Source organism: Schistocerca gregaria, chromosome X (genome assembly GCF_023897955.1).
Source record: "Schistocerca gregaria isolate iqSchGreg1 chromosome X, iqSchGreg1.2, whole genome shotgun sequence".
Classification (NCBI taxonomy): Eukaryota; Metazoa; Arthropoda; class Insecta; order Orthoptera; family Acrididae; genus Schistocerca; species Schistocerca gregaria.
The window spans coordinates 482,415,367-482,441,408 of NC_064931.1; the positions used below are offsets into that span (position 1 = coordinate 482,415,367).

General features: G+C 39.9%; 1 protein-coding gene across 4 annotated transcripts in view; it reads right to left on the minus strand.

The window, feature by feature from the left end:
• Positions 1–26,042, minus strand: part of LOC126298945 (uncharacterized) — an 828,858-nt gene that overhangs the window by 181,187 nt on the left and 621,629 nt on the right. For all 4 annotated transcript variants that reach the window (XM_049990548.1, XM_049990546.1, XM_049990547.1 and 1 more), the window contains exons 10-14: positions 9,545–9,646; positions 6,325–6,515; positions 4,962–5,571; positions 3,730–3,969; positions 2,610–2,921 (exon numbers count right to left, since the gene is read on the minus strand). In XM_049990548.1, coding sequence (XP_049846505.1) covers positions 2,610–2,921; positions 3,730–3,969; positions 4,962–5,571; positions 6,325–6,515; positions 9,545–9,646 — 1,455 coding nt within the window. The remainder of the gene's footprint in view (positions 1–2,609; positions 2,922–3,729; positions 3,970–4,961; positions 5,572–6,324; positions 6,516–9,544; positions 9,647–26,042) is intronic.

The following is a 26,042-nucleotide window of genomic DNA, read 5'->3' on the forward strand; positions in this document are numbered from 1 at the left end:
AAAAAAATAAGGGTAAACAATGCGGGCAATGTGAAGAAAAAGTTTGGAATATAAAAATGTGCTTATGTTTCATTTATGAAAAGGTAGTGTGACCCCCAGACCAGTTGCAGATGAGAGGAACTGCAGAGGCCAACCAAAAACATGAAGAACTGTAAGTAATTACTTATTTTTATAAAAACATGTTGTGAACTGTTTTATAATCTAAAAATAACACACATCAAAACAAAACTGTATCATCCTCCAGCCCACTGAAGAAGGCTCAGAGTTAAAAAAAAAAAAAAAGTGGGTGGGTGGGTGGGTGGATGGGTGGGTGGGGCGAAATGCATCTGGGAGGAATAAATCACAGTGTACCAAGAAAAGGCACTTTATTTACAAAACTAAAGATATCAGGAAAGCTATAGATAGTATCTGCTTTCAGTTCGAAGATAAAAATAAGAAAGAGAGAACCTGAAAATAATGAATCCCAGAACACCTTTTCTTCATCTACACATTAAAATGCAAAAGAACAAGGTTTCTGGACCAATGGTTAACATAATTAAACCTAGCTGTTTACTGGAGGAAAAAAAATCATAAATTATTAACAGATCATTATATGTTTCAAAACAATTACTATGCAACAAATATCTGCAAACTTGCACAAGCAGTTAAAAAAATCTGTATTCCTGTTAATGCAAGGTTCAATTTGTGTGATGTAGCAAACATGTCTAATAATATTCCTGCCAACAAAATTACAGCAATAAAAAATCATTTGCTAATGCAAAAGACACTTTTCCCTTTGGAAATTATTGAATTAATGGAAGTTGTCCTGAAGTATAACTATTTTACTTTTCAAAACAAGATCTATCCACATTTCCATCAATCATTTGGAAAATAAATTCTTCATAGAACACGCTGAAATTAAATGCCACACAATTTACTAAAAATGTTATGTTGACAATGTCCTCATCTTATTCAGTCTCTCTCCTGAAGAAATTAAATAGTTTGCAAACATCTTTAGTAAGACACATAATAATATAATTTTTTTTAGATCTTTCCATAGTTATGATTCAAGATATTGTTTTTGGAACTGATCATAAATCAACATCTACTGATGTCACTATTTTTGCTGCCTGGCTCAATAGGAACAGGCCACACCAGCTTATCAACTAGAAAAGGAACTTTACTGGTTGTGAAATATAGCCTGGAATAACAACTATAATGATCGTTTATAAAATTTATAATTTGACGATGTCTAAAGGAATTGGTTGACACTGTTCAAGGTGCAACATAAAGAACAATTTGTATTGCTTCCTTTCTATGGACATGTCTCATATAGTCTCAGTAATTTTTTTAAAAAACCACAATGTAAATATCGCTTATAAATCTCAATCTTCACTGTTTCATCTTTTAATACATGATGTTAACACAATGTCAGACTTACAACAAAACCATGGCATACACAAAATTTATTACTCTGATTGTATGGCTGACTACATTAGACAAATCAGAAGGAGTTTTAAGATACAACATAAGGAACAGACAGAATTAAAATGGAAAAAATACTTAGGAAATACATGTGCTTTTGCAGCTCACTACACACAAGAGAGGCATATGGCGTACAGTATTGAAAACAACTTTGTAATTCTTCATACAACAAGATAGGATACTTATGTGCATACCTGAAAAAACAGAAAAGACGCTCAACAAGCAATGCACACTTAAAAATACCCATTTCTTGGACATATGCTACCCTGTTATTGTTATATTCCTTTAAAGTTACTCTGCAAGTTCATAATGGTACCTAAATGTTTGTAACCATGCTTTGTAGCCACTCCACAAAACATTGAAGATAACAGTAAAATTTACTTGACTTCATTTGATGAGTTTTAGTGCTTGGTCTATAATCAGCATCTGTGGTACACTGAAATAACAGAGAATCAGAAAAATGTAGTTCACTGAAAATCAAACTATGCATGATCCAACTAGCAGCATATTTGTACTTTGCCAGTGTTTCATTACAAGGAAAGTACAATCTCCAACAATCTAAAGCTTTGATACAGCACCACATACATTACATCATGAGCTTACAAAAATTATCATGACGTAGCTTACACACTGTGATACAATAAAGTTTGAGGTTGTCTGAAATTGTGTTATGTTTATTTCCTTGTAATAAAAAAGGAGAGTACAATTGTATTGTTACTTAGGTCACATTCTTGTCACAGCATGATTTCCAATTCTCATTTAACTATTTTGTACTCCCCCCCCCCCCCCCCCCCCCATCTTTCTCTCCTGTCTAGCACAGATTCTGGTGATCGTGAAAACACAGAAATGCTAAACCTGTTGCTAAACAAGCTGACTGTGAGACGAAGACTTTATAATAATACTTTGGGTGCTGAACACAGTGACTCTAGACCTATGTTGAGATATCATGGCTTATGTTTTATGAAGTGTTTCCAAAACATTACAGGACTATTGAAAGCCTTAAATGACAGAGTGTTAATTATCAGTAGCAGCACAACTTGCGATGCCATAAATAAATAATTACGGAGAGACTGGCCTCACAAAAGGAGTACAAAACTCTCTACTATTTAAACTTATGACCTTCCATAATAGCAAAGCAGAATTACCCCTGTCCTCCTGCGGAGCCTCATTCTCCGTCTGCGAAGAGAACTTGTTCTTGAACCAGATCCTTCTGCAGCCTTTACAGACACTTCATCTATTGTAGATGATGAAAGATTTCCATGCACTGCACCATTTGAGCCGGCTTTTGCAGCAGGTGGAGTTGTAGCCATTTTGTTTATAGCACTTTCCGATATTGAGAACTGTGCAAGAGGTTCATTTTTTCCAGACTGTGCTGCAGTTTTTGCCAACTGTGTTATGCCCGATACACTCCATGGGCGTTCTCCATGATTCTGACGCCGTTTTGTACGCATGACAACCTGAAAAATTTAAAGGTTTCTATAAAATAAAACACATTGTTAAGAAATCTCATTGGGAGGTGAAGTGTAATGTGTCTGAGAAAAACTATGTTCGCAAATATCATCATTCCTCTGTAAAACTAGATGGAATATGGAAATGAGTGTTTGGCGTCATTGGCTGCGAGGCCTCTTGCGGGGCAGGTCCAGCCGCCTTGGCGCAGGTCTTATTACATTCAACGCCACATTGGGTGACCTGTGCACTGAATGGGGCTGAAATGATAATGAAGACAGCACAACACCCAGTCCCTGAGTGGAGAAAATCCCCGACCCAGCTGGGAACCAGACATGGTCCCATAGGACGGCAATCCATCATCCTCACCACTAAGCTATCAGGGCGGACTGTAAAACTAAATAGAAACCAATATCTAGACTATGTAACTGTCACACTTGCAATTACTTTATCTCACAGCCACATTATTACATGAATCTATGAATAGTTTGCTGCATCCATGGAACAAAAGCAGACTAATACAAAATATTGAAAAACAGCTCAAATCCTGGAAGATGCCTTAGTGGTCAAAGTGATTAACAGAAGACAAGAAGGGTTTTACTTCAGTTTATTGAGCTTACAGAGGAACTCAGATACAACTTACAGATAAGCGTTTCATACATGGGAGAGTAATTTTAAGAGATATAATTAAATTTTATACAGTCCTCTCCTTTTTTTCTCGCATTATTACTGTCCAAAACAACAGCTTTCTACTTTTGATGTATTATCACTGGAACAACATAAATGAAGATCTACTACTGTGATGTGGTTATTTATTACCTTTGTACCACTTTGCTCTGGAGACAAAGAAGGGAGGGCAGGAGCTTTCTCTGCTACAGGTGTTGTTTCTGGATCCAACAGTACATCTGTTGACACTGATCTTGATTCACAACCTGGAAGTGAACTACCTTTTCGACATGTTGACACACTTCCATTCTGATCTTCGGATGATACAGATTCCTTTTCAGCTTCAGAATCACCTGTTGTGTACTCTCCACTAGCATCACAACTGTCCATGAGCTGTTAAAAGAAACAAATTTAAGAATTGTTAAAGAAAGTCACCACAAAGTTCTGATTTTTGTGAAATGGAATTTTATTGGTGTTACCACTGAAGTACGAAGAATACAAGAAGAATATGATCAGAAATATTGTTTCTATAAAGTAATCCCAAAAGGAGGTACCCTAGAACATCATCACATTCATGTTTTCTAATGTACAATTCCAGATCATCATCATGAATTTTACATTTTCTACACTCCACAGTCATAAATTTTTGATGCAGTAGCCAGTTAACAGGGCATTGCACAGAGCTCTGTTAAAATACTCATAACTTAAGGCCATTCACCACCTATACAATAACAACTGTGTGTGTGTGATATTCTTAGCACAAAACAGCAGGTGCTACTGGAAGTAAAATCCTTTTTACACATACAATGCAATGTATAAAGGCCGACATCAGTATCTTTTTGTACCCAAATAGCAATAATGTAGTAACCTCTGTAGAAATTCTGAGCACTTTGCCAAACACCAGATTTGCAGTAAACTGTTGAGAAACAATGGTTACGGTAATGGGAAGTTCTGGTGAATTTTAAGAACTAAAGGTAACAGACAATTAAATATCAGGGGGCGCTGAGTCATCAAAATGCACATAAACAAGACAGAGCAAAGTTCTCAGTGTTGTTTATGTGCTGCTTGATGAGTGAAGCAATATTGCTGATCTGAATCAGCACAAAAAATAATTTGAATTATCACCTTTTATAAGTTTCATAACCAGGTACAAAAGGCACGAGTCCTTACATTTAGTCACACATTTTCAAGATTTTAGCCAGTCTGATGCTCTGCTATTAATGTAAATAGTGGTCGAGTTTGCAGACATTAGAAGATTTCCAGTATTTTAATATAAATAGTGCCTTTGAATCTCTCTCCATTCTGTTATTACTTATTCCTAAGTAGCCTTATGATCACTCTGAATTACTGTACTTTCTGTTATAAGTTTTCCTGAGGTTACTTACCTGCATTTTATCTGTGGCCAGGCCCTGGGCATGTAGTCTCAGCCATTCTTTGGTACGTGCACTCTTTGCTTGTGCTCTTACAAGTGGATCAGAGAATGGGTCCAAAAGAAGTGGTTCAAAAACTCTTGGTGTATGCATGGGTTTACCAGATGTTTTCTTATCACTCTGAAGCTTTTCAGGTTCAATTCTGCCTAGTGCTCTCTTTACAAGCTGCTCTTTGCTTTTCCTCCTCAGAGGGGAGGTTGACAGTTCAGTGTTCTTTGTCTCTTCTGCTGAAGGTTCTACATTTTTTTTCCCACTACTTGAAGTTCCTTCAGATGAGCTGCTACCAAAATCTAACTTCACTGCTGCAGAGCTCTTACGGACAGTCACTTCTGACATATTACTTGAGCAGTCACTCTTACGATTACGCTGCCTTGATGGAATGCTGCCTGGTGTGTATGTCCACTCATCATCTTCTGAAGACTCTTCCTGAGACTTGGAATCATTAATTGAGATCCTTGATATTCCAGGACTCACATCACTCTTAATCTTTTCCTTGTCCTGATCAGAGTCAGTGTCCATATGTTTGAAGTAAAAAGTTCCAATGTTGTTAGCCAACCAATTTGACCTGGGAATCAGGCAAGCAAATGAATAAAAGAACTTTTCTATTTTATGAGATGAATTTTGAAAATGTAAGTTACATTTAAGTAACACAAAAAGCAAAAAGAAACTTATAATTGTAATATTTGGCATTCCTAAAAGTACTTGCATCAGAAACACATACTTTAGCATTTCACAAAACATGAATAAGTCTTCGTTCAACACAATTTTTTCAACAAATTATCAGAGGTAAACGACCAACTTCAAGTTCAGTGTAATTGATCAACAACCATTTCTTTATAGTTCAGTGCCAAACTTAAAATAGATAGCAGTAAATAATAATATACATAAAAAAATATTTAAAGAAAATAGGCTTCCTGTGAAAAAGATTTTCATAAAAGATAATTTAATGCAGTAGTTTAACTTATGATCAATAAAATGAAATTCAGAACTCAAATTAATATCAAAATTAATTACACAGGTGGTGCATCTTGGATTTTTTTTTTTCAATTTAATCTTGTATACTTCCAGTGCCAACATACAGAAGACTTTACCATACAGGCTCTTAAAAAATTTAACTGTGTGGAGAAAGTGCTTCTGTTCATATACTGGACAATTTTAGGTGAGAACATAATTTTATGACCACACACACACACACACACACACACACACACACACACACACACATACAGAGAGAGAGAGAGAGAGAGAGAGAGAGAGAGAGAGAGAGAGAGAGAGAGAGAGAGAGAGAGAGAGACTGACTTTGCTTTTGCTTCCTGACCTGTTGAAATTACTGCAATCTTCACTAGTTGCAAAGCCATCCCTGGTAAGACTAGTTGGCCTGCATACACTGCCACTTGCACCCACCATGTTAAAATCAGATTCAGTGTTTCGAGGATGGGCAGGATTTGGCTGAAGGTTTTCACATTTATCTGCATTTGATTCCATCACACACAGCTCCTCCAAGTCATCCTGTTTACAGAGAAAGAATTATTATAACAAAACATTTAAAACATGCACAAGAAACAGATAAATTATATTTTAACATAAACTGATGAGATGGAACTCCATGACTACATTTTTGTGAAAAATATAAGAAATAACTAACACTACCTTTTGTGACATGTAGCTGTGACATATTTGGCTGATAAATACCTTATTGAACAAGGAAAGAAGCTTGCCTCACTAAAACATTGTGAATAATATAATTCCTCACAGTCTAATTAACAGTTCTGAAGTTCTAATACAGAGTCCCACATCAAAAAGTATGTAATATCATATTGTTTTATTTACTTGAAAACCTAGTTAATCTTCAGAGCTAACTCATTCAAGGGATATAACCTAACATGAGAGAAGATGAGGGAGGAGGAGGGAGAGACAGATTCAGAGAGAGAGACAGAGACAGAGAGAGGACCTTTTTGACAAAACCATACTGGCAGTGCTCTCATTACATGATTCAGAGCAATTATTGTCATTGTAAACCTAAAACAGGAGAACCAGAAATATATTTAAATCCTTACATCCATGAATATGAGCCCAGTGTCTTAGTCAGTGTCAGTCCACTCATTATGGAGGGTGGGTGGAGACAGGGCACCATATTAACCCACGTAACATCACAATAATTTTCTGGTAGCATTCAGATTCAGATCAACAGTCAAGGAGTGGACTATCAAGTCATTCACTGTTTTCATAAATCCCATCACGAAGAAAAGCCTTCAGGGATGTATAATGAGTGACATTATATATTAATAGACAGAAGTGGCCACTGCAGGTAATTTCTATACATTATACCAACAGCAAATTATGAATAGTGCTTATCTATACACACTCATAATTACAGGAATTATTTCTATATTACATTACATATATGTATTAGAAAAAGGCAGCCACTGTTCCTCCTGTCACACTACTTTGCTGCCATTTTAAATGAAGTATTTATGTCATTCAATACAGCAAACTATCAGCACGACTTGTACCAATGAATACTGCATTTTTGATGATATCAATACAATTTACTGAAGATTTTGTACCACTACAGAGTGAATTTCCTACTGCACACTAGTGTATGCAGTGAAGTTAATTTTCCTGACACCATAAAGGATTCAAGCCATTAGCCAATCAAGTTTTTGATTCCGAGTAGATTTGCCGACTAAAGACACATACCCTAACTCCATTAACTTCCAGTACTTTGACCTTCATGAAATTCACTAGAGTGTCATATACTTGTTTCAGAATTGCAACCCAAGTAGCATCGACTCTTCCAAGAAAAATTATACTATTATCACCATACACTACTGCTGAGAAACATTTATTTAGTTTGCAGAAATAATACCTATGCAGCTGGAAATGGCAAAAAGAGAGAACAAGGAGAAACCTTCTCAAGAAAAAACAATTGAGAATTATGGAATTATCAAGAACAACCTAAAGTATAGACTTACAATACAGCAGCAATGTAATTACTTAGTTATCAAAGATACATTTCTATTGTCCCTCGAAGGACTGAAATTTGTGGTTAATGCATACTATAATGCATACTGTAATGCATAATGCATACTGTAGCAGTCAGAAGCAAACTGCCTTTCATGACAATGTAGGTTTTCACAGCAGCATTTTTGAATAAGCTTTTCATGACCACATCACATTTGCATCCAGTCTGCTTATGATGACAACAAAGAAAGACGCCAAAAGCTTGTAACTCAATACAAATTTGATGGAGCAATAACTCCATGAAGTATTTATTCAAATTGCCCCCATTTTTAATCATTCTGAAAGATAATTCTACGACTATTGTACTACCAAATACTTATTTTGAATAACAGTGGGACATTAAAATTTATAAGAGTGCTGACCCTTATTGCGGTAAATGATTTTAGAGAAGTTTTGTCCAATAATTATACAAGTGGCAATTCCATGAAAATGATACAGATGGAAAAAAAGTAAGTAAACAGTTTATTATTTAAAAATGATCACCATAACTGTTAATACATTTATCCCACGGTTAGACAAGATGGTCAAAACCTTGATGGAAAAATGTTTGTTGTTGCCTATGAAACAATGCTTGTACCCAGGCATGCACCTCTTTGTCCAAAGGAAACTGACACCCATGAATGTCTTTCATCAGGGAATTGAAAATGTGGCAACTACAAAGGGACATATCAGTACTGTATGAAGTTCCAGCAAAACTTCTGCAGTGTAGTTGAAACAAACTTGGCAACATGGGCACTTTGCAAAAACTGAACGTGCCATCGCATACAAACACCCACGAATGTTGATGGGCGGTATCATTCTGTTATAGGATAATGCCTGCCCACATGTTGCCATGGTTGTTTTGACTACACTGCCCAAACAATTACCGCATTTTTGGTGCCCTGAAGAGAGACATCTGTGGCCATCAATTTGCTTCAGATGAAGTAGTGCATATCTGGGTACAATGATGGTTTCCCAGGCAACCAAAAACATTTGTCCATGCCTCACAGTGGCATAAATGTAGTAACAGTTATGGCGATTACTTTCAGAGTAATAAACAGTTTACTTACTTTTCCATGTGTCTCATTTTCACTTGACTGCCTCTCATAGTTACTATATCATTAAAGGTGCAATTCTCAATTAAATAAGAGAACACTGTCATCACAAGTGCCCTGAAGAATGTTCATTTGCCCTATCACATTATCATAGTTTGTTAAGGCTGATGGCACACACTTTTAAGACCCAACAAATGAAGGACAAACTATATTATTAGCTGCAGCCCATCACCACAACACCTATTTGCTTCCTGTGTATCGAACTTGCTTCCACATTACTACATACTTTTAGTACTACCAGGTCTCCCTTGGTCAAAGAGTCAAAGTAGCCACCAAGATACAACAAAATTGGAGTAATTGCATACATGTTTACAACTCGGCCCTTCAAAATACCTGCCTGCACAAAATACTTGACAGATAAGTATTTAGGTTCTCATACACATACAGTTACATACAGTATCTTCATTGAGATCCACTAACCTCAAAATATGAACCCTCATCTGAAGTATCACCAGATCCTGTAAGACGTGGATGTTTACTAACAGGCTCTTCGTCACTCTCCGAAGACACCCCACTTGGGCTCTGAAACAAGCAAATTTCCTTTAGAATCTACGGCTACTACATTGTTACAGATTAGCAATCACAGTGACAGATTATACTGATTGTGATCATAACAATGAAACTACAAAGCGAGCGCGCGCGCGCGTGTGTGTGTGTGTGTGTGTGTGTGTGTGTGTGTGTGTGTGTGTGTGTGTGTGTGTGTCGGCTGAAAAACTTTATACAAATGTCTACACCATAAGTGTCCCTGTTGGTTTGGCCACACCCTTAGTGACATGAGTAGTGTGAGATCATAAATCACCACATGAAAAATTGTAATTAAGGTATTCCACAGACGTTTTATTTGAACATTCCTACTACGGTTTAATGCAACTTTCTTCATCAACCACAGATCATTATAGGCATTTATTAACAACTTTTTCAGATCTTATGGCGAAAAAATTAATACTCCCCCTCCTACTATAAATGCTCACCGAGTAAGGAAGTCATTCCAACAGAGTGATCTGTATCTGAAACAGGGAGCACAGACACGGTGACCCTGACGTTTGGTTGCCTACCCTTGTTGGCAACACCAAGATAAATATAGCGTCTGTTGATAACGTACTTTGTTACTGTGCACTCTCAAAGGTTACAAGCACTGCGTCTAACAGTTAAATTGACACGTAAATAACCAGCACACCTTCCGCCTCAAACTTATCAAATTGGAGCAATATTAAATGTTTGTAGTCAATAAAATAACTGAAAATCATCCGCAAAATAAGAGATAAAGAGCGCCTGCTAAAATGAGTGTGGTGGGTTATTTTCGCAAGCCAGAATAGTGGCTGCAAGGCTGCAAGCATCTGGAAGCAACAGAGGCGAGTGACTCACTTCCGCCGCGGCCGTGACTCCCGGGCCAACTCGATGACCGCGCGCATGACCCGCCCAAGTTGCCTTTCATAGGATGCATCCGAGATGGCATGAGAAAATTATTAAACGACAACGTATGGTGACGGAAGCTTGAATCACCACACCGGCACTGAAGGCATGCTTGCTTTGTAACCAGACTAGTCCACCAGATAGTGCAACCGCGAAGACGTGGTCAGCATGATGAGGACTCAATATTTTCCACAGAAATATTTTTCTTCGCTATTCATGTAAAGAAAATCTGCAGTCTGTTTTCAAAATTAAACGCAAAGCTAAGCAGTCCCAGAATACCCTCTGCTACAGTCGGTTCTAGTCGTAATTGTAAAAGATGTTGCGAATCTGTATCCATCACAGTAAAACAGAGTTAGGTAAAACCGAGTTAATACTCGTGTTAGGTGCAAAGCCTACAGTCCGAAAAACCGAACTGAGCGCAAGAGGCGTGTCACCTGCGAGGTCATTATTTTATCGATTGTTACGAAAGTAGAATTCACTGTGGTTGACACAATGACCCGGAAGAAAGAATTGAAGGAGGTCAACGGCAATAGGTATTATGAGCTTCTCACCGCATTTGCGATACGAAGCTAGAGTTCCTTCTCTCGCAGAAATACGACCAGTGGATAGACATAATTGGCACGGTGCCAAATGCAGTGCGCGTTGGACGGAGAAACAAACTAAAATTCACTACAAATATCTTTGGGTCCTTGCTCTAACGAACGTAAGGCCATTGATATTCCAAAGAAACCGCGGGCATATTATCCTGAGTAAGTTCTGACTAGTAACCTTATACCCACTTCATCGTTACTTCACTTCGCAACCAACTGGTCTGAGCAGGCCACAAAGCGGACTCGAGGCGCGACGGCCAGTTTTCGTCAGCGTGTCGCCTGCAAAGTGAAAGTTACAATGCGAAGTATGCTAACAAGATTACACAAAATATGATACATAATCTGCCATATTAACTCAAGTTCAAGTAGTTTTAAATGTAATATTGACCTGAAGTACTTTTCAAGTGGAGTGAAACTGAATCCAGAGAAAATAGTTAGCCTTCTTCTCTCGTGTAATAAAAACCGATGTGTCACTGTGTTAATACGTCAGCTGGGAGAAGAACAGGGACTTCCTCGATTGTTTTAGCTGTTGTCACTTTTTTCTCCTGTCTCTTCTGCGGTATAAATTCCTTAAAACTGATAATATATATTTACATCTGCGTTAAGTGTTGGAAGTCTGACATCAATAAATTGTAAGTACTTGAAAATTAGGTAACCATCGGATTCTAATGAAAAGTTCGGCAAAAAAAAAAAATACAGACAGTAAGTTGAAGCGGGGACTAAACCAGATTAGTAGCTCGTAAAGCGTACAGCTTACTCATGCTATTAGCTTTACAGCCGCGCCCCAGTTTGCGTCTGCCGTCGACAATTTGAGTGTTTTATGTTTCGCTAACGCCCATGCCGTTAGAAACGGAGCACCTTCTTCCTCTTAAGAGCTAATCTTGCCGTTATTTGTGTGCCATTCTTGGATACGCCGTAAGTGATGCAGCAGTTGACAGGAAACATAACTGAAAGCTGTAGGTCGAAAGAAACCATTTGCACAAGAAAAATAAGACTTCCGTCGACGAGTTCGAGTGCTTATTATTACAAGCGTCGTGGGCAGTGAACCAACGAGGCACAGCACTGTTGCTTCAGCTCGATACATTTTGAGGAACCAGTAGTTTGCGGTTTTCATTCATAAATCACGCAGGCATTTGACTGCATTGGTTTGTGAATGTGAAGAGACAACAGGGGTGGTAATTTTGAGTCATTGTTTCAGTTATTTGGCTACGATGGGTATTCCCGCGCCCGGTTTCCAGGGTTCGATTCCCGGTGGTGTCAGGGATTTTCTCTGCCTTCTGTTGGCTGGGTGTTGTGTGTTGTCCTTAGGTTAGTTAGGTTTAAGTAGTTCTAAATTCTAGGGGACTGATGACCATAGTGCTCAGAGCCATTACGATGGGTAGGGTTTTACAGCACTTATTCTGTGACGTCATTGAAACTGTGCACTATCCATCACATCTGGGACGAGCCAAGGAACTTTCCATCACTTAATAAAGTAGCTATTCTTCCATTCGCCCAAAGTGTTTTATGCGTACCTGAATCAGGTTGGCTGACTACCAAGTTCTTGTCGTAGCAGGCCGCACTTTCCTCTGTGACACACAGAACACGAGATACTGGAAAAACTCCTTTGATAGCAGGAACAACTAGCTGTTTTTCAAATGATTCAGCTTTCGTAGATGAAAAACGACAAACACGGCAGACGATCAGTTACGGATACGTTCCCTGGGGATTCGGGTAAAGCACCTTCCACGCCAGTGAGGACTTCACGAGGAGTCAGTTGTGTAGGCTCAACCTCCTTTCGCAACCAGTTGTACTAACAAGTCTGCTCACGGCTGCTGTTAAATGGAAAGTGCATACCCTAACAGCCAGGCTTAGCGTTTGTTTTACAGCGCCAGATAGGGTTCTATAATAAGTAAATATTACGTCCATTGACAGTAACTGAGAAAACCGTCTCCACACCATGTGAAATAACAAGTTTTTCAAAGTTTAATTTTTAATGCTATATGATCACTGCTGTCGTTTCCCCCTCATTTCGGCTTTTTATAGTTCAAAGTCATGATGTTCGCTATTTCCTTTTAAACATTCTGCATAATTAATAACATGTCTCATGATTCTGCGTCATATTACACGTTCAAATAAAAATAACAATAAGATACAGTAACGTAAATGTACGAATCGTTACTACATGCATCTTATTAGAGTACATCATAGGACTGACCTAAAAACGGACGCTACGGATAAGAACATCCGTATTACATACATAAAAAAAGTTTTGCATCACCCCGGTCCCCAGAACTCCTGAAGATAGACGTTGACTGTGGATATTGTATCACTGACACAGTCCCTATTATTGCTCAGAGATGTCACTAAACCTGCCCAAAGCTGTAAACAACCATGCATGAGCAGCGCCTACTATACGGAGAGGGTCCGACAGCCGATCAAAATGGTTCAAATGGCTCTGAGCACTATGGGACTTAACATCTGTGGGCATCAGTCCCCTAGAACTTAGAACTACTTAAACCTAACTAACCTAAGGACATCACACACATCCATGCCCGAGGCAGGATTCGAACCTGCGACCGTAGCGGTCGCGCGGTTCCAAACTGTAGCGCCTAGAACCGCTAAGCCACACCGGGCGGCGACAGCCGATCAGTTCCAGTTACTCCACCAGGAAGGAGGTACACGGATCGTGTTGACTGTAGCTCAGCCAGGCCTAGACGGTCAATGTCGCGGTTCGATCGCGTCTGCATTGTTAGTTTGTGCCAGGGAGGTATCTCAACAAGGGAAGTGTCCTAGCGTCTCAGAGTGAACCAAAGCGATGCTGTTCGGACATGGAGGAGGCGCTCGCTCCGGCCGCCCAAGGACTACTACTACAGTGGATGACCGCTACCTACGGATTATGGCTCGCAGGAACGCTGACAGTAACGCCACCAGGTTGAATAATGCTTTGGTGCAGCCACAGGACGTCGTGTTATCACTCAAATTGTGCGCAATAGGCTGCATAATGCGCAACTTCACTCCCGACGTCCATCGCGAGGTCCATCGTTGCAACCACGACACCATGCAGCGCGGTACAGATGGGCCCAACAACATGCCGAATGGACGGCTCAGGATTCGCATCACATTCTCTTCACTGATGAGTGCCTTCAACCAGACAATCGTCGGAGTCTTTGGAGGCAACCCGATCACGATGAACGCCTTATACACATTGTCCAGCGAGAGCAGCAAGGTGGAAGTTCTCTGCTATTTTGGGGTGGCATTATGTGGGGCCGACGTACGCCGTTGGTGGTCGTGGAAGGCGCCGTAACGGCTGTACGATACGTGAATGTCACCTCCGACCGATGCTGCAACCATATCGGCACCATTTTGGCAAGGCATTCGTCTTCATGGACGACCATTCGCGCCCCCATCACGCACATCTTGTGAATGACAGGATAACGACATCGCTCGACTAGAGTGCCCAGCATATTCTCCAGCGATGAAACATATCGAACATGCCTGTGATAGATTGAAAAGGGCTGTCTATGGACAACGTGACCCCACCAACCACTCTGAGGGATCTACGCCAAATCGCCGTTGAGGAGTGGGACAATCTGGACCAACAATGTCTTGATGAAATTGTTGATAGTATGCCACGACGAATACAGGCATGCATCAAAGCAAGACGACGTGCTACTGGGTATTAGAGGTCTCGCTGTATGGCGGTGCAACATGCAATGTGTGGTTTTCATGAGCAATAAAAGGCCGGAAATGATGTTTATGTTGATCTCTATTCCTATTTTCTGTAACAGTTCCGGAACTCTCGGAATCGAAGTGATGCAAAACTTTTTTGATATCTGTAGTTCGCGGAGAAGATTCTGACAAAGATTTTTCCTACTAAAAAAGTATTTTAAAACAATCTAAATATTAGGTGTGTTATTAATCTTAAATATTACTTCCTAACTATGTATATATGTATTGCACTGTTGTGTCTGATATCTAACTAGAATGAAAATTATCCACGAATACTTCGAAACTTTTTGCAGAAATGAATCACTGTAGGTGGTCTGGAAATTTAAGATTAAGTGATGTTTATTTCTTTCATGGAATGTATAACACTCACAGCATGAGTTGTCAAAAACTCAGAACCATCAATAACCCTTCATTACTGGAGTGCAGGAAACACACACACACACACACACACACACACACACACACAGGGATTACTCGGACACCTGTATGTTTTCCTTGGTTTGAGCTTTACCTGGAGACGAATTAACATGTTAATTAGAGCAATTTGTGTTCAATCGCGCACAACGGATGTTGTAACAACATCTCTCACACTTTTCTGGACATTAATTTATTGCAAGCAACAAGAATAGTGATAACACATTCAAAGCTGGAAAATTCAGAATCTCTAGTCTTAATTTATTAATTAAAACACAAAAATTTAATGTCAAATAAAATTCAGATCACCTTTTGAAGCATAAGAAATACTAGTATGCCTGAGGAGCAAGTTTCAATATGTTTCATGAGACGTAAATCTGAATTTAGGAGGAATATCAATACTTAGTGACAAAGCGTTTGACTATCATCACTGACTAATGCCTTAATGATTTGAGGTTCAAAGCCTCTTGCTTCTTCCACATTGTGTCTCATGTAGGTGCTGTACGCTCTTTTGAACAAAATATTTTGATATCTAATGTGATGTTTTAAAATGTTACTTAGATTATAAGCAAAATTGATAGTAACAGAATGGGAAGATGCGGCTTTGTACAACTGTGTCTTAATTGTCAGGCCTGTGTGCCAAATGACACGCTGACGTAACCTATTTTAATTGGTTATTCTGCACCTGAGATCACGTCCACCTTCCAGATGTGACTACACATACACTATCTGATCGAGAAGTATCCGAACATCTATAAGTGCACATTAATATCGATTGTGTCCACTCTTCACCTTTATGTGGGCTTTAACTCTGCTGGTGACACTTCCAATGAGGTATCTGGATGTCTGTGGCGGAATAGCAGCCCATTCTTCCTCAAAAGCCAAAACCAGAGAAGGTAATGTTGGACGCTGGGCTCTGGAGCGAAGTCGACGTTCTAATTCATCCCAACGGTGTTCCATTTATGATTCAGGGTACGCCAGTCCATTTACGGAATGTTATTGTGCATAAACCACTGCATCACAGATACTAGTTTATGACAGGGTGCACTGTCATACTGAGATAAACAATTGCCTCCAAACTGTTGCTCTACTGTAAGTAGTACACAACACACTAAAATTTGTTCATATTCTTCCGCATTTAGTATTTTCTTAAGCGCAATGAAGGGGCCGCAACCTAATCACGAAAACACACACACACATGCCGTAATGCCACCTCTTTACTTTACTGCTGCCACTGTACCAGACGGTAGGTAACGTCCTTGACGCATTCGCCAAACTCAAACCCTTCGATCGGATTGCCACAGGTTATGGCGTGATTCTTGATCCAAATTACTCGTTTCCAGTCATCAACTGCTCAGTGGTGTCGCTCTTTACACCAACCCAAGCGTCGCTTAGCCCTGACTACACAAACGTGTGGACTACAAGAGGCTGCTCGACCATTGCACCCCATTGCTTTAAACTCCCTACGCAGTCATTACACTATCTGGATTGTTGGTAGCACTCTGGAATTCATCACGGATTCCTACTGTTGATTTCATGCGATTTTTTTCCGCTATGCTCGACGGTCCCCGTCCGTCAGTACGAGAGGTATCCCTGGTCTTGCTTTAGCTGTGGTAGTTCCTTCGCGTTTCTAGCTTATAGAGACACCACTAACAGTCAATTTTGGCAGCTTTAGAAGGTTTGAAATGTTCTTGATGGATTTTGTTAGTCAGGTGTCATCCAATGACAAGTCCATATTCTCATTCAGTGAGCTCTCCTGACAGACTCACTCTACTGTTATTGCTTCTCTACTGACAAGACAATACTTTCTGCCTCCTCCTATATCGGCGGAGGCGGTTCTCGTGACACACAGTGGTCAGTTCTCCAAGACATAGGGACATCTAGATATTTTGATCAGATGGTGTACTATTAACAAATTTCCATTGTGTAAAGGCAAGTTTCAGGTTGAAAATACACATGCAACCTACCGCAATTCCTGAAAAGCCGCCTTAGTTTGCATTTGAAATGACAGGTGTGTGCCGCACTTTCGTATACTTTTCGTTCCCAACAGCATACGTCCCTTAGATACAAGACTACTAAAATTCCTTCCGCGGCTAAAACATACGCTTTCCTTTTATCGAAGACCGTATTTAAATACTAGTATGGAAAACTTAAATCGTCCTTTACCAGTCACTTCGGTAATTCCTTCCATATTTGATATTGTGATTCCTACTCTGCATTAATTAATTTCTGGGTTTACTTAAAAAGAAAGAAGTAAATCAATCTTATAAACTAACATTTTTGGGAAACTTACCAATCAAAATACTGTTTGTCATTATATGCTAGTAGTGCTAATAAGGAGGCTTTTAACCCCCACGCGTGTGTATTAAGTACTGAAGCAGTTCTTCTTCTTCTTCTTCTTCTTCTTCTTCTTCTTCTTCAAGTCGTGTGTGTTTTTGTTGAACTGGGTTTAAAGACCATTTGGTATGTCACGCCAGTTTACCTGAAGGGGTTAAAAACTCCTATAATAACTTTGCCCTTCATTTGATTTGTTCTCGCATCTTTACCACTCATTTGACAGTTGTATGTAGTACCCGTCTCTTAGGCTATCATAAAGCGAGCATTAGGATATGCGAATTTGTTTACTTTATTCATTACGGATAGCCGAAGTGGTTAGGACCTGTGTATTCAAAAATGGTTCAAATGGCTCTGAGCACTATGGGACTTAACTTCTGAGGTCATCAGTCCCCTAGAACTTAGAAGCACTTAAACCTAACTAACCTAAGGAGGCCTGCCCGAGGCAGGATTCGAACCTGCGACCGTAGCGGTTGCTCGATTCCGGACTGTAGCGCCTAGAACCGCTCGGCCACTCTGGCCGGCTCCTGTGTATTGCCAAACTATTTAGTAGCTTGCAAATTTGTTATAATTACATGAGAAAGAATCATACCTTAAACGCTCACTCCGTGTGGTTGTTGGCACAATGCCATTTTTCTGTGAGGGAATGTGTGGGGACAGTGGGAGGGAGAACGAAGTGGAAGCTTCAAAGCCAAAAATTATAATTGTCAAAATACTTAATATAATCTCTTTAACTCAATTTGCTAAGTGCATACTTTTTCGTATTTTGTGATTTTTTCACACTATCGATTGTTCGCAATTCTTAACCAACCTAAATCAGTATGGCTGACACATTTGACATTGTAAATTTCTTCCCAACTTTGCAGCAAGTCTGATATCATTGCCATTGCTTTATTAAATAACTAATGGGTGAAATAAAAGTCGTAGGAGTTCAAGAAATGAGGAAAAAATTCATGTAGCTTTTTACTTTTGCGATTTACGTATCACAATCTTCCGCTTGAGCAACAGACTGACACTCCCTTACGAGGGATATCTACATTTTCCTGTCTTTATGGGTTCCGTAATGCATGGGGAAACGCGTAAATTCATACAGGAAGACAGTTCGCGGCCTTCAGGAAGCTGCGCGTACGTTGATTTCTTGACAGGCCCAAGATATTTCATTTAATTTGCAGCGATGTCTTTAGAGAAGGTGAGGTCTTCGGTCGCACCTACTGCCCACCTGAACACGTTTCCAGTCTGTAGAAGAAATCCATTTTAAAGTCAAGCTAAGATGATTGAAATAAATCAACGAAAACGGGCACCATTTATCGCCGGATGGTTAAATGACACTCAAATTACCAAGGACGAAGGTTACAATTTATAGTGTTGTCGAGACTTAGGTCATTCAAGGCGGAGAACGGAGGGGAAGACTGCCACGACCTTGCTTAAGGAACCATCCCGGCATTCGCCTGCAGTCGTTAAGGCGCAACACTTGTTGCAAAGTTCATCATGTTTCGTATATTCAGCATTGTCTAATAACGCGGATTCCATTCAGTACACACCATCAAGCCGAAATAATGGAAAGAAAAAGACAAGCTTAACGTCCAGTTAACGGCGAGGACATTCAGAGGCGCAGTGTAGTACAATTTTGGATAGAACAAGGTTACAGAAAAAAAGGGAGAGTCCTGTCAAAAGGAATCATCCCTCCATTATCTTTAATTTGTTTAGGGAACCCACGGAAAACCTAAATGTAGATGGGCCCAGGCAGCTATTTGAGCATCGTTCCTCCCGTATGCGAGGACCGCCTGCTGATTCCATTACGCAGGAGGTCTGTTGGCGTGTATTTTAAGATGTTTTGACGAATACTAAAAAAGTGGCGCTGCATGACGAAGGCGGCAGTTTAAGAAGCATCAATATCGAAGTCCGAAACGAAGGCATTCCACTGTGCAGAGGTGGGTAGCACTAAAACAGGTAATGGCGTAGTTTGTGTTATATGGTCTGACGGCGGCAGATAATATCAGTTGCATTATCGCTAGTCTCTGGTCGTATCCTCCGCAACTAACTGCCAGAAGATAATGAAAAAGTGGTAGGTCGATAACAGCCAAAGCACCAATAGTTTCACGAGACTTACGCAACAAGATAACACGAGTAACGGCCTGCACACAAGTATACGCTCCATGTGTGGCCTGCTGGTTTCTTGTCTCTGTTGACAGGAAGGTTTGGCACCATGTCTCCACTAATGTGCGTAGTCTGAGGACACCACAACCTCAACTTCAAAACAGTATAACACAACGTGGTTTCGATATAATCATTTCGTTCTAGATTCTCACATAAATAATTCGTGTGTCATGGCAACTCCAAATATCGTGGGTGGCATATTTCGACTCTGATCACAAAGTGAAGCTGGAAGACGCAACTGAAACTAGACCCGGAGCTGTTTGTCCAAACGAAACATGCACTGAGTGTTAAATCTCCACTAATTGTTCACAATGTTTACTCTAGTGACCACCAAACCGCTGATCGCGGACTATTAGTAACTCGCGGCGACATTTTCGGTACATCGCGATAACGCTCAGGTTGGCTAACCGGGATTGCTCCTCCGAGCTCAGAACGCACCGGCAGTAACTGCTTGTTTCTCCGGTACAACTGCCTCTGTCAGTCAAGACTACTACACTGTCAGCATCACAGCTAACTGTGCACGTGTGAGGTTGTGCACGTCGTTTTTCGTAGGTGTATCAGACAGTTGATAACAGAGATAATTTGACTTAGCCATGGATGATAATTCAGGTTTGTTCTAATGATGGCGTGTCCGAGCAAAGAGCAAAAAGCAAAAAAACTTATCACTTTCGGAGTGGGAAACCGTTTACTTCTTTACCCAGGGAAAGGGCAAATATGTGCGTGTACTGTGCTACGTAAGTACATCATTTGGGAAAAAGGGAACACCTAACGTCACTTCAAAATCGCTCACTCAGAGAGTGAAACGGGTTTCCCACTGGATATTGCTTTAAGGAAACAAAAAGGTAAGGCAGCTAAAATCCAGTGCAGTGATCTAATGCTTCACGTGGAAGTTAACTGGCTTAGTAGAGGCAGAGTTTTACATCGTTTTATAGATTAACTTCCTGCCTTAGCAGAATTTTTGAAAGAACGAAGCAAATACTTCTGCGAGTATGAAGATCCTGTTTGGCTGCAGCATTCTGCCTTTCTCGCAGACGACACAGAAAAGTTAAAATATCCTTAACCTGCAGCTTCTAGGTAACGATTAAGATACTAGTGGAATAATTGCAGATATAGCTTCATTCCATAAAAAGCTGGAACTGTGGGTAAAATACCTAATACAAGGTTAATACAAACATGTTTCTTGTTTGAAACTAACCTTTGACAAGCAAGACTCTTCAATGCCTCCTTACAACAGTAAACAATACGTTGAAATTCTTTCAGATTTGAGAAGTCAATTCAACAAACGCTTTCAAAATTTCTAAAGCATTTAAATTGTTGCACAGTTTGTCAAATCGCCTTTTATAGAGCAAGATGATAAGATGTTCTTTACTTATGTCAGAGAAATTTGATTTTCAAGAAGACAGTGCTACAGTGGAGTCGGAACTAGCTGATATATATAGAAACAAGAAGCCTCACAACTGAACATTGCCTTCACTTTGAGGCTAACCTGGACGGAAATTGGGTAATTTTATTTAGGAACAAGAGGCCAAATATTTTAAGAGCTTGAAGAAAACTAAAACGGTTATAAAGATAAATCATTTTGTAAATCAGCTAGTTCCGACTCCACTGTAGCACTGTCTTCTTGAAAATCAAATATATATATATATATATATATATATATATATATATATATATAGTAGATAACATAGATAATTTGACTTAGCCAAGGATGATAATTCAGAATGTTAAAAATCTTACATTTGTTTATAGCCTATGAATTTTTGTTTCTAGTAAATATGAAATCAATTTTGACTAAACTGTATAAAAGAAAAAGAAATCGAGTTGTACATGAGAAACCAATTGAAGTGCAGTTTGTAATGAATTACAAATGTAAGAACAGATTTTCGTATCAGGCTCCGTAACTTCGGTGAAAATGGTGGCACTCTTTTTTGTCATCAACACATTTTTTAACGTAGTAAGAGTTGGTAATTGTTGCCGTTCGAACACAGTTGTCCCAGTGTTCATCAGTCAGTTTGAATATATACTCAAACTGACTGATGAACACCTGGACAACTGTGTTCGAACGGCAACCACTACCAACTTAAAATCGGTACGATAGCTCAGAAGCTTGGCGACACTGGTTGACACTAAATACGTGCAGTTAGACGGGAAAATTCCGTAGAACAAAATTTGCAGAACTGCAGTTTTCCCACGGAGATGATTGTATCGATTACACTACAATTGTAAACAGAAGTAAACTACTCCAAAGTCTAGTTGTTAGAGGTGTTGGTTACTGACGCCCAAATCCTGTGTTCCAGTTCAGGTGATCAGTTAGGAGTTTTTCTGGTACTTAGAGAAGATGGAACAGGACCTGCTCTGTCTCGTGAAACCAAATGAGAACGCGCATGCCTAAATACGCGCTGACACTGCAATGTAAGTCGTCGAAGTGGCTTCAAATATAAGGTGCACCAGCAGTAATGGTCGATATTCAGGAATATGACAGGAACGATCCGAAGCAAAAACGTCTAGTATAAATGGGCTCTAAAATGCATACCTTAAGAACTATGGGCACTTTCTTGATACTGTGAAACAAATCTCTTCTACTTCAAGGTCTTTGCTTCCCAAATTCGGAGGTGGTACTACGGATAAAAACAACAAAAAATTGTCCCGTAACCATTGACTCTAAACGGCATACCTTAAGAGCCATAAGCACTTGTTCATCTTCGCTACTGTGAAATCTCTCTTATACTGAACAAGTGCTCATAGCTTTTAAGGCATGCGTTTTAGTATGCCCATCAAGGCTCGCAATTAAAAATGGAGAACGTTTTGAAGTACACAAATATCGTGTACCATATACCCAGCAGAGCAAGAACGGTAGAAATCTATCCTCTCATAACGCAAGCGGTAGCGTCTTATAGTCTCATACCTAGTATTTGATTGCAGACCTATAGGCCATAACGAGCTAACTTAATAATACTATCATCCTTTTTCAAAAACGGAATCATCAATAAAATATGTCAATATTGCAAAGGGATTCATCGAAACATGAAACCTGCCTGATATTTAAGAATGTGTCTTAACAGACTGCTCTACGCAGCGAAACGGGCTAAATTAAGCGCGGATCACCTGAAGGTGGTTGTTCTGCAGTATAATTAGTTTCAATCCTGAAATCGTTCTTTATTTTCTTGCATTAGCACACTTTCACTGCCAGTCCATTCAGAGTTGTTTCTGGTTGAGCAAGTGTGGTAGCACAACATTTAAGGCACCGGACCAGCATTCGTGAATGGGATTCAGATCCTCGTCCGGCCATCCAAATTTAAGTTTGCTGTGGTTTCACCTGACTCAAATAAGGCTGAAGTCAGCAAGGTTACTCTGAAAATGACGTAATTGATTTCCTTCCGCATTCTTCATCTTGCACTTGTGCACAGTCTTCAAGAACCTCGTTGTCGACCTGAAGTTAAACAATCTTTCTTTCCTTCTGACTGGTCGGAATATCGCGCCTCAGTATCAGGTATCTGAAACTTTATACCTCGCCAGGTAGCAATCGCGAACTGCAGACGGCGACGGATCTCTTGGCGCACAACGTGTCGGCTCTCCTCAAAATAGCGCAGAAATTAACGTAAGAATTAACGTGTGTTTAAGCTACCCACTTACCAACCAATTGCTAATAATGAAAAAAACTGTCAAGCCCAACACGCTTCTTCAGATTTATAACTCACATGGAATGTAAATATGTGACATGAAATAAGGAAAGTGCAGCATATTATTAACCGTATCCTCTCCTTCGCCAGACTATACGCAACGTATGTAGTGATTTTTATCTGTGACAGGTTGCATCATCAAATACCGGTACGGATAAATAGTATTTTGCCTGTTCCAACTGTTCAAACGCAACACACACACACACACACACACACACACACACACACACACACACACACACACACACACACACAGAGAGAGAGAGAGAGAGAGAGAGAGAGAGAGAGAGAGAGAGAGAGAGAGATACGAGCGGCGAGGGAGAGGGGGGGAGGGGCTTGTGCGAGTTTTATGAACACTTAGAGAAACGTGCTAGTTCCGCATCGATCGCTGGATGCGGACAATGCGTGTCACAGCAGAAAGGGTTCGAGGTCAATGGCCTCCCTTTAAAAACGCCTAAGAAAGATCGATATTCTCGGTCGTTGCCCTGGCAGTTAAGTCCTCTATTGTGTCTACTACCTGGGATGTCATTTCACGTTCCGCGTCCCATTCTGGTTTACTGCCGACACTAACGTACCAGGTACCGGTGAAACTAGGGAAGGCCAGTGGGTGACGTGACTCTGATGTCTTTCACTCCATCAATAGATAATCCTAATCAAAAGCCAAACAAATTCCGCGATTTCGGTCCGTTATTTATCCCATTTATTTTTATATTGCTTCTGTAATTATGCAACAAGTTACGAGTCTGAGAATGGAATTGTTAATTCTCATAGATCCTACCAATACATGTATAATTAAGACACAAAGGAATTAATGACATTATCTGCCAGTGGGTATTAATTTAAATCGATGGGGAAAACTGAAAATTTGTGCTGGACCAGGAATCTAATACGGGTCTCCCGCTTACTAGGCAGATGCGCTGACCACTGGGCCATCCCGACGAAGTGGTCATCGCAACAACACGGGCTACCGTACCACGCGTCCCGTCAGTCACAAACTCTCAACGTATCCACATACTACTGATGTAGTGCCCCCTGCCCATTATCCTCATTACTCGCAGCATTTAAACTATTTCGTAAGAGTTCGAGCGTGGTGTTCATCTGCACCGACGTGATCGTTGGCCGTCCTCGTCTTAATTATGTAAATGGTGTCTGTTCTTTCGGACATGGCCGAAAGAACAGACACCGCGTATAGATGCGTAACTGATTTGGACTTCATCTTTTCCTGTCTTGAAAAGTGGTGATCCGTCGAACTCATGGTTATTAGTGACGGCAGATGTTAAATTAGTTCTATTGCATCTACTTCATTGCTTACTGAGACAGACAGATACCGAAATCTCGCGAGTTGTAATCCTAGCCTTATCATTAAGACGCACATAATCAGTATCTAACATTTCAGAAAACACAATGAAAGTGTGTGCATGACAGCTATTGCGTTTAAGGAGAAGTTAGATGAACCACCTGCTCAATGTAGGGAAGAATTTGAAACTAACTTACCAAAGAATGATAGTCCCTCTGCTCTGAAGAGCAGCGTATTCTGTAACATTTGCACCATCTACGGGGTCGCGGTAACTCTGGTAGATGTTCCACACTGTGACATGGAGCATGTGTGCTAACTCAGGTTTATAAACAACTTACGGATACGGAGAGTAAAAATACAACTACAACTTCTAAACGCGGCATCCAGCAGAAGCGACAGTTTCGACGTTGTCGCAGTGACATTCATAAATCTTTTCAGGCAGTTTCAGAGTAAAGAAAATCTGCTATGAGATAATAGTATAGTTGCAATAACATCTTATGATTACTCCAAGTTCATCGTCATTACTGAAAAGGAAAGCTAGCACACTACGTTTGTTATCTACCTTCACCCACATCATTTGTTCCGTACGTGTAATACTGACTGATTCTACTCCCACTGAACAAAATAAGTCTATCGTCCCCATATCCAAGGTCAAGATGTAACGTCCTACCTTCTGTTATTACCACAGAAACATGAAATTCAACAGAAAGGAACTGATGGAAATTTTGGACATATTTCAACAATTTTCGACATAGAATGGTGCTTAGAAGTACTCCATGGGGTCTAGAAATTAAACGGTACTGTTTTCATATGCTTATAGAGGATTTGTTGGTAGTAAAGGAAATATGACAAAGTTTTGTAGGTACACACGTCTTTAAACTGAGTTGCTGTTTTCAAGATGGCAATGTGGTAAGATTTTAAAGAGTGCAGAACTTGAGTTTTCTTCGCAGAGGAAACATCTGGCAATAAAGTAATTTTCCTTTCTATTTTATCCTTGCAGAACGGCAAACTGAAAGATTTGCAGTTGGGCTTAGACGTTTTGTAATGTTGGCTCAGTCATACCGACTTGCGTTTTCCTCATTAAAAAAAAAAAAAAAAAAAAAAAAACAACAACAACAACAACTGGAGGCCGATGCCGGGAAGATTACTCCGTTATAGCCGCTGCTGACTACTTCCCTCCTGCCTGTGTAAAATGGGATTTTAATACTTTCATATAACCACTACGTATCCTCTGAGAGAATATTGGCAGACAATGACGAAGAATTACATGAAAACTTAGTCTAAAAGCGTTAGAATGTGCACTCGGGCAGTTAAAAACAGAA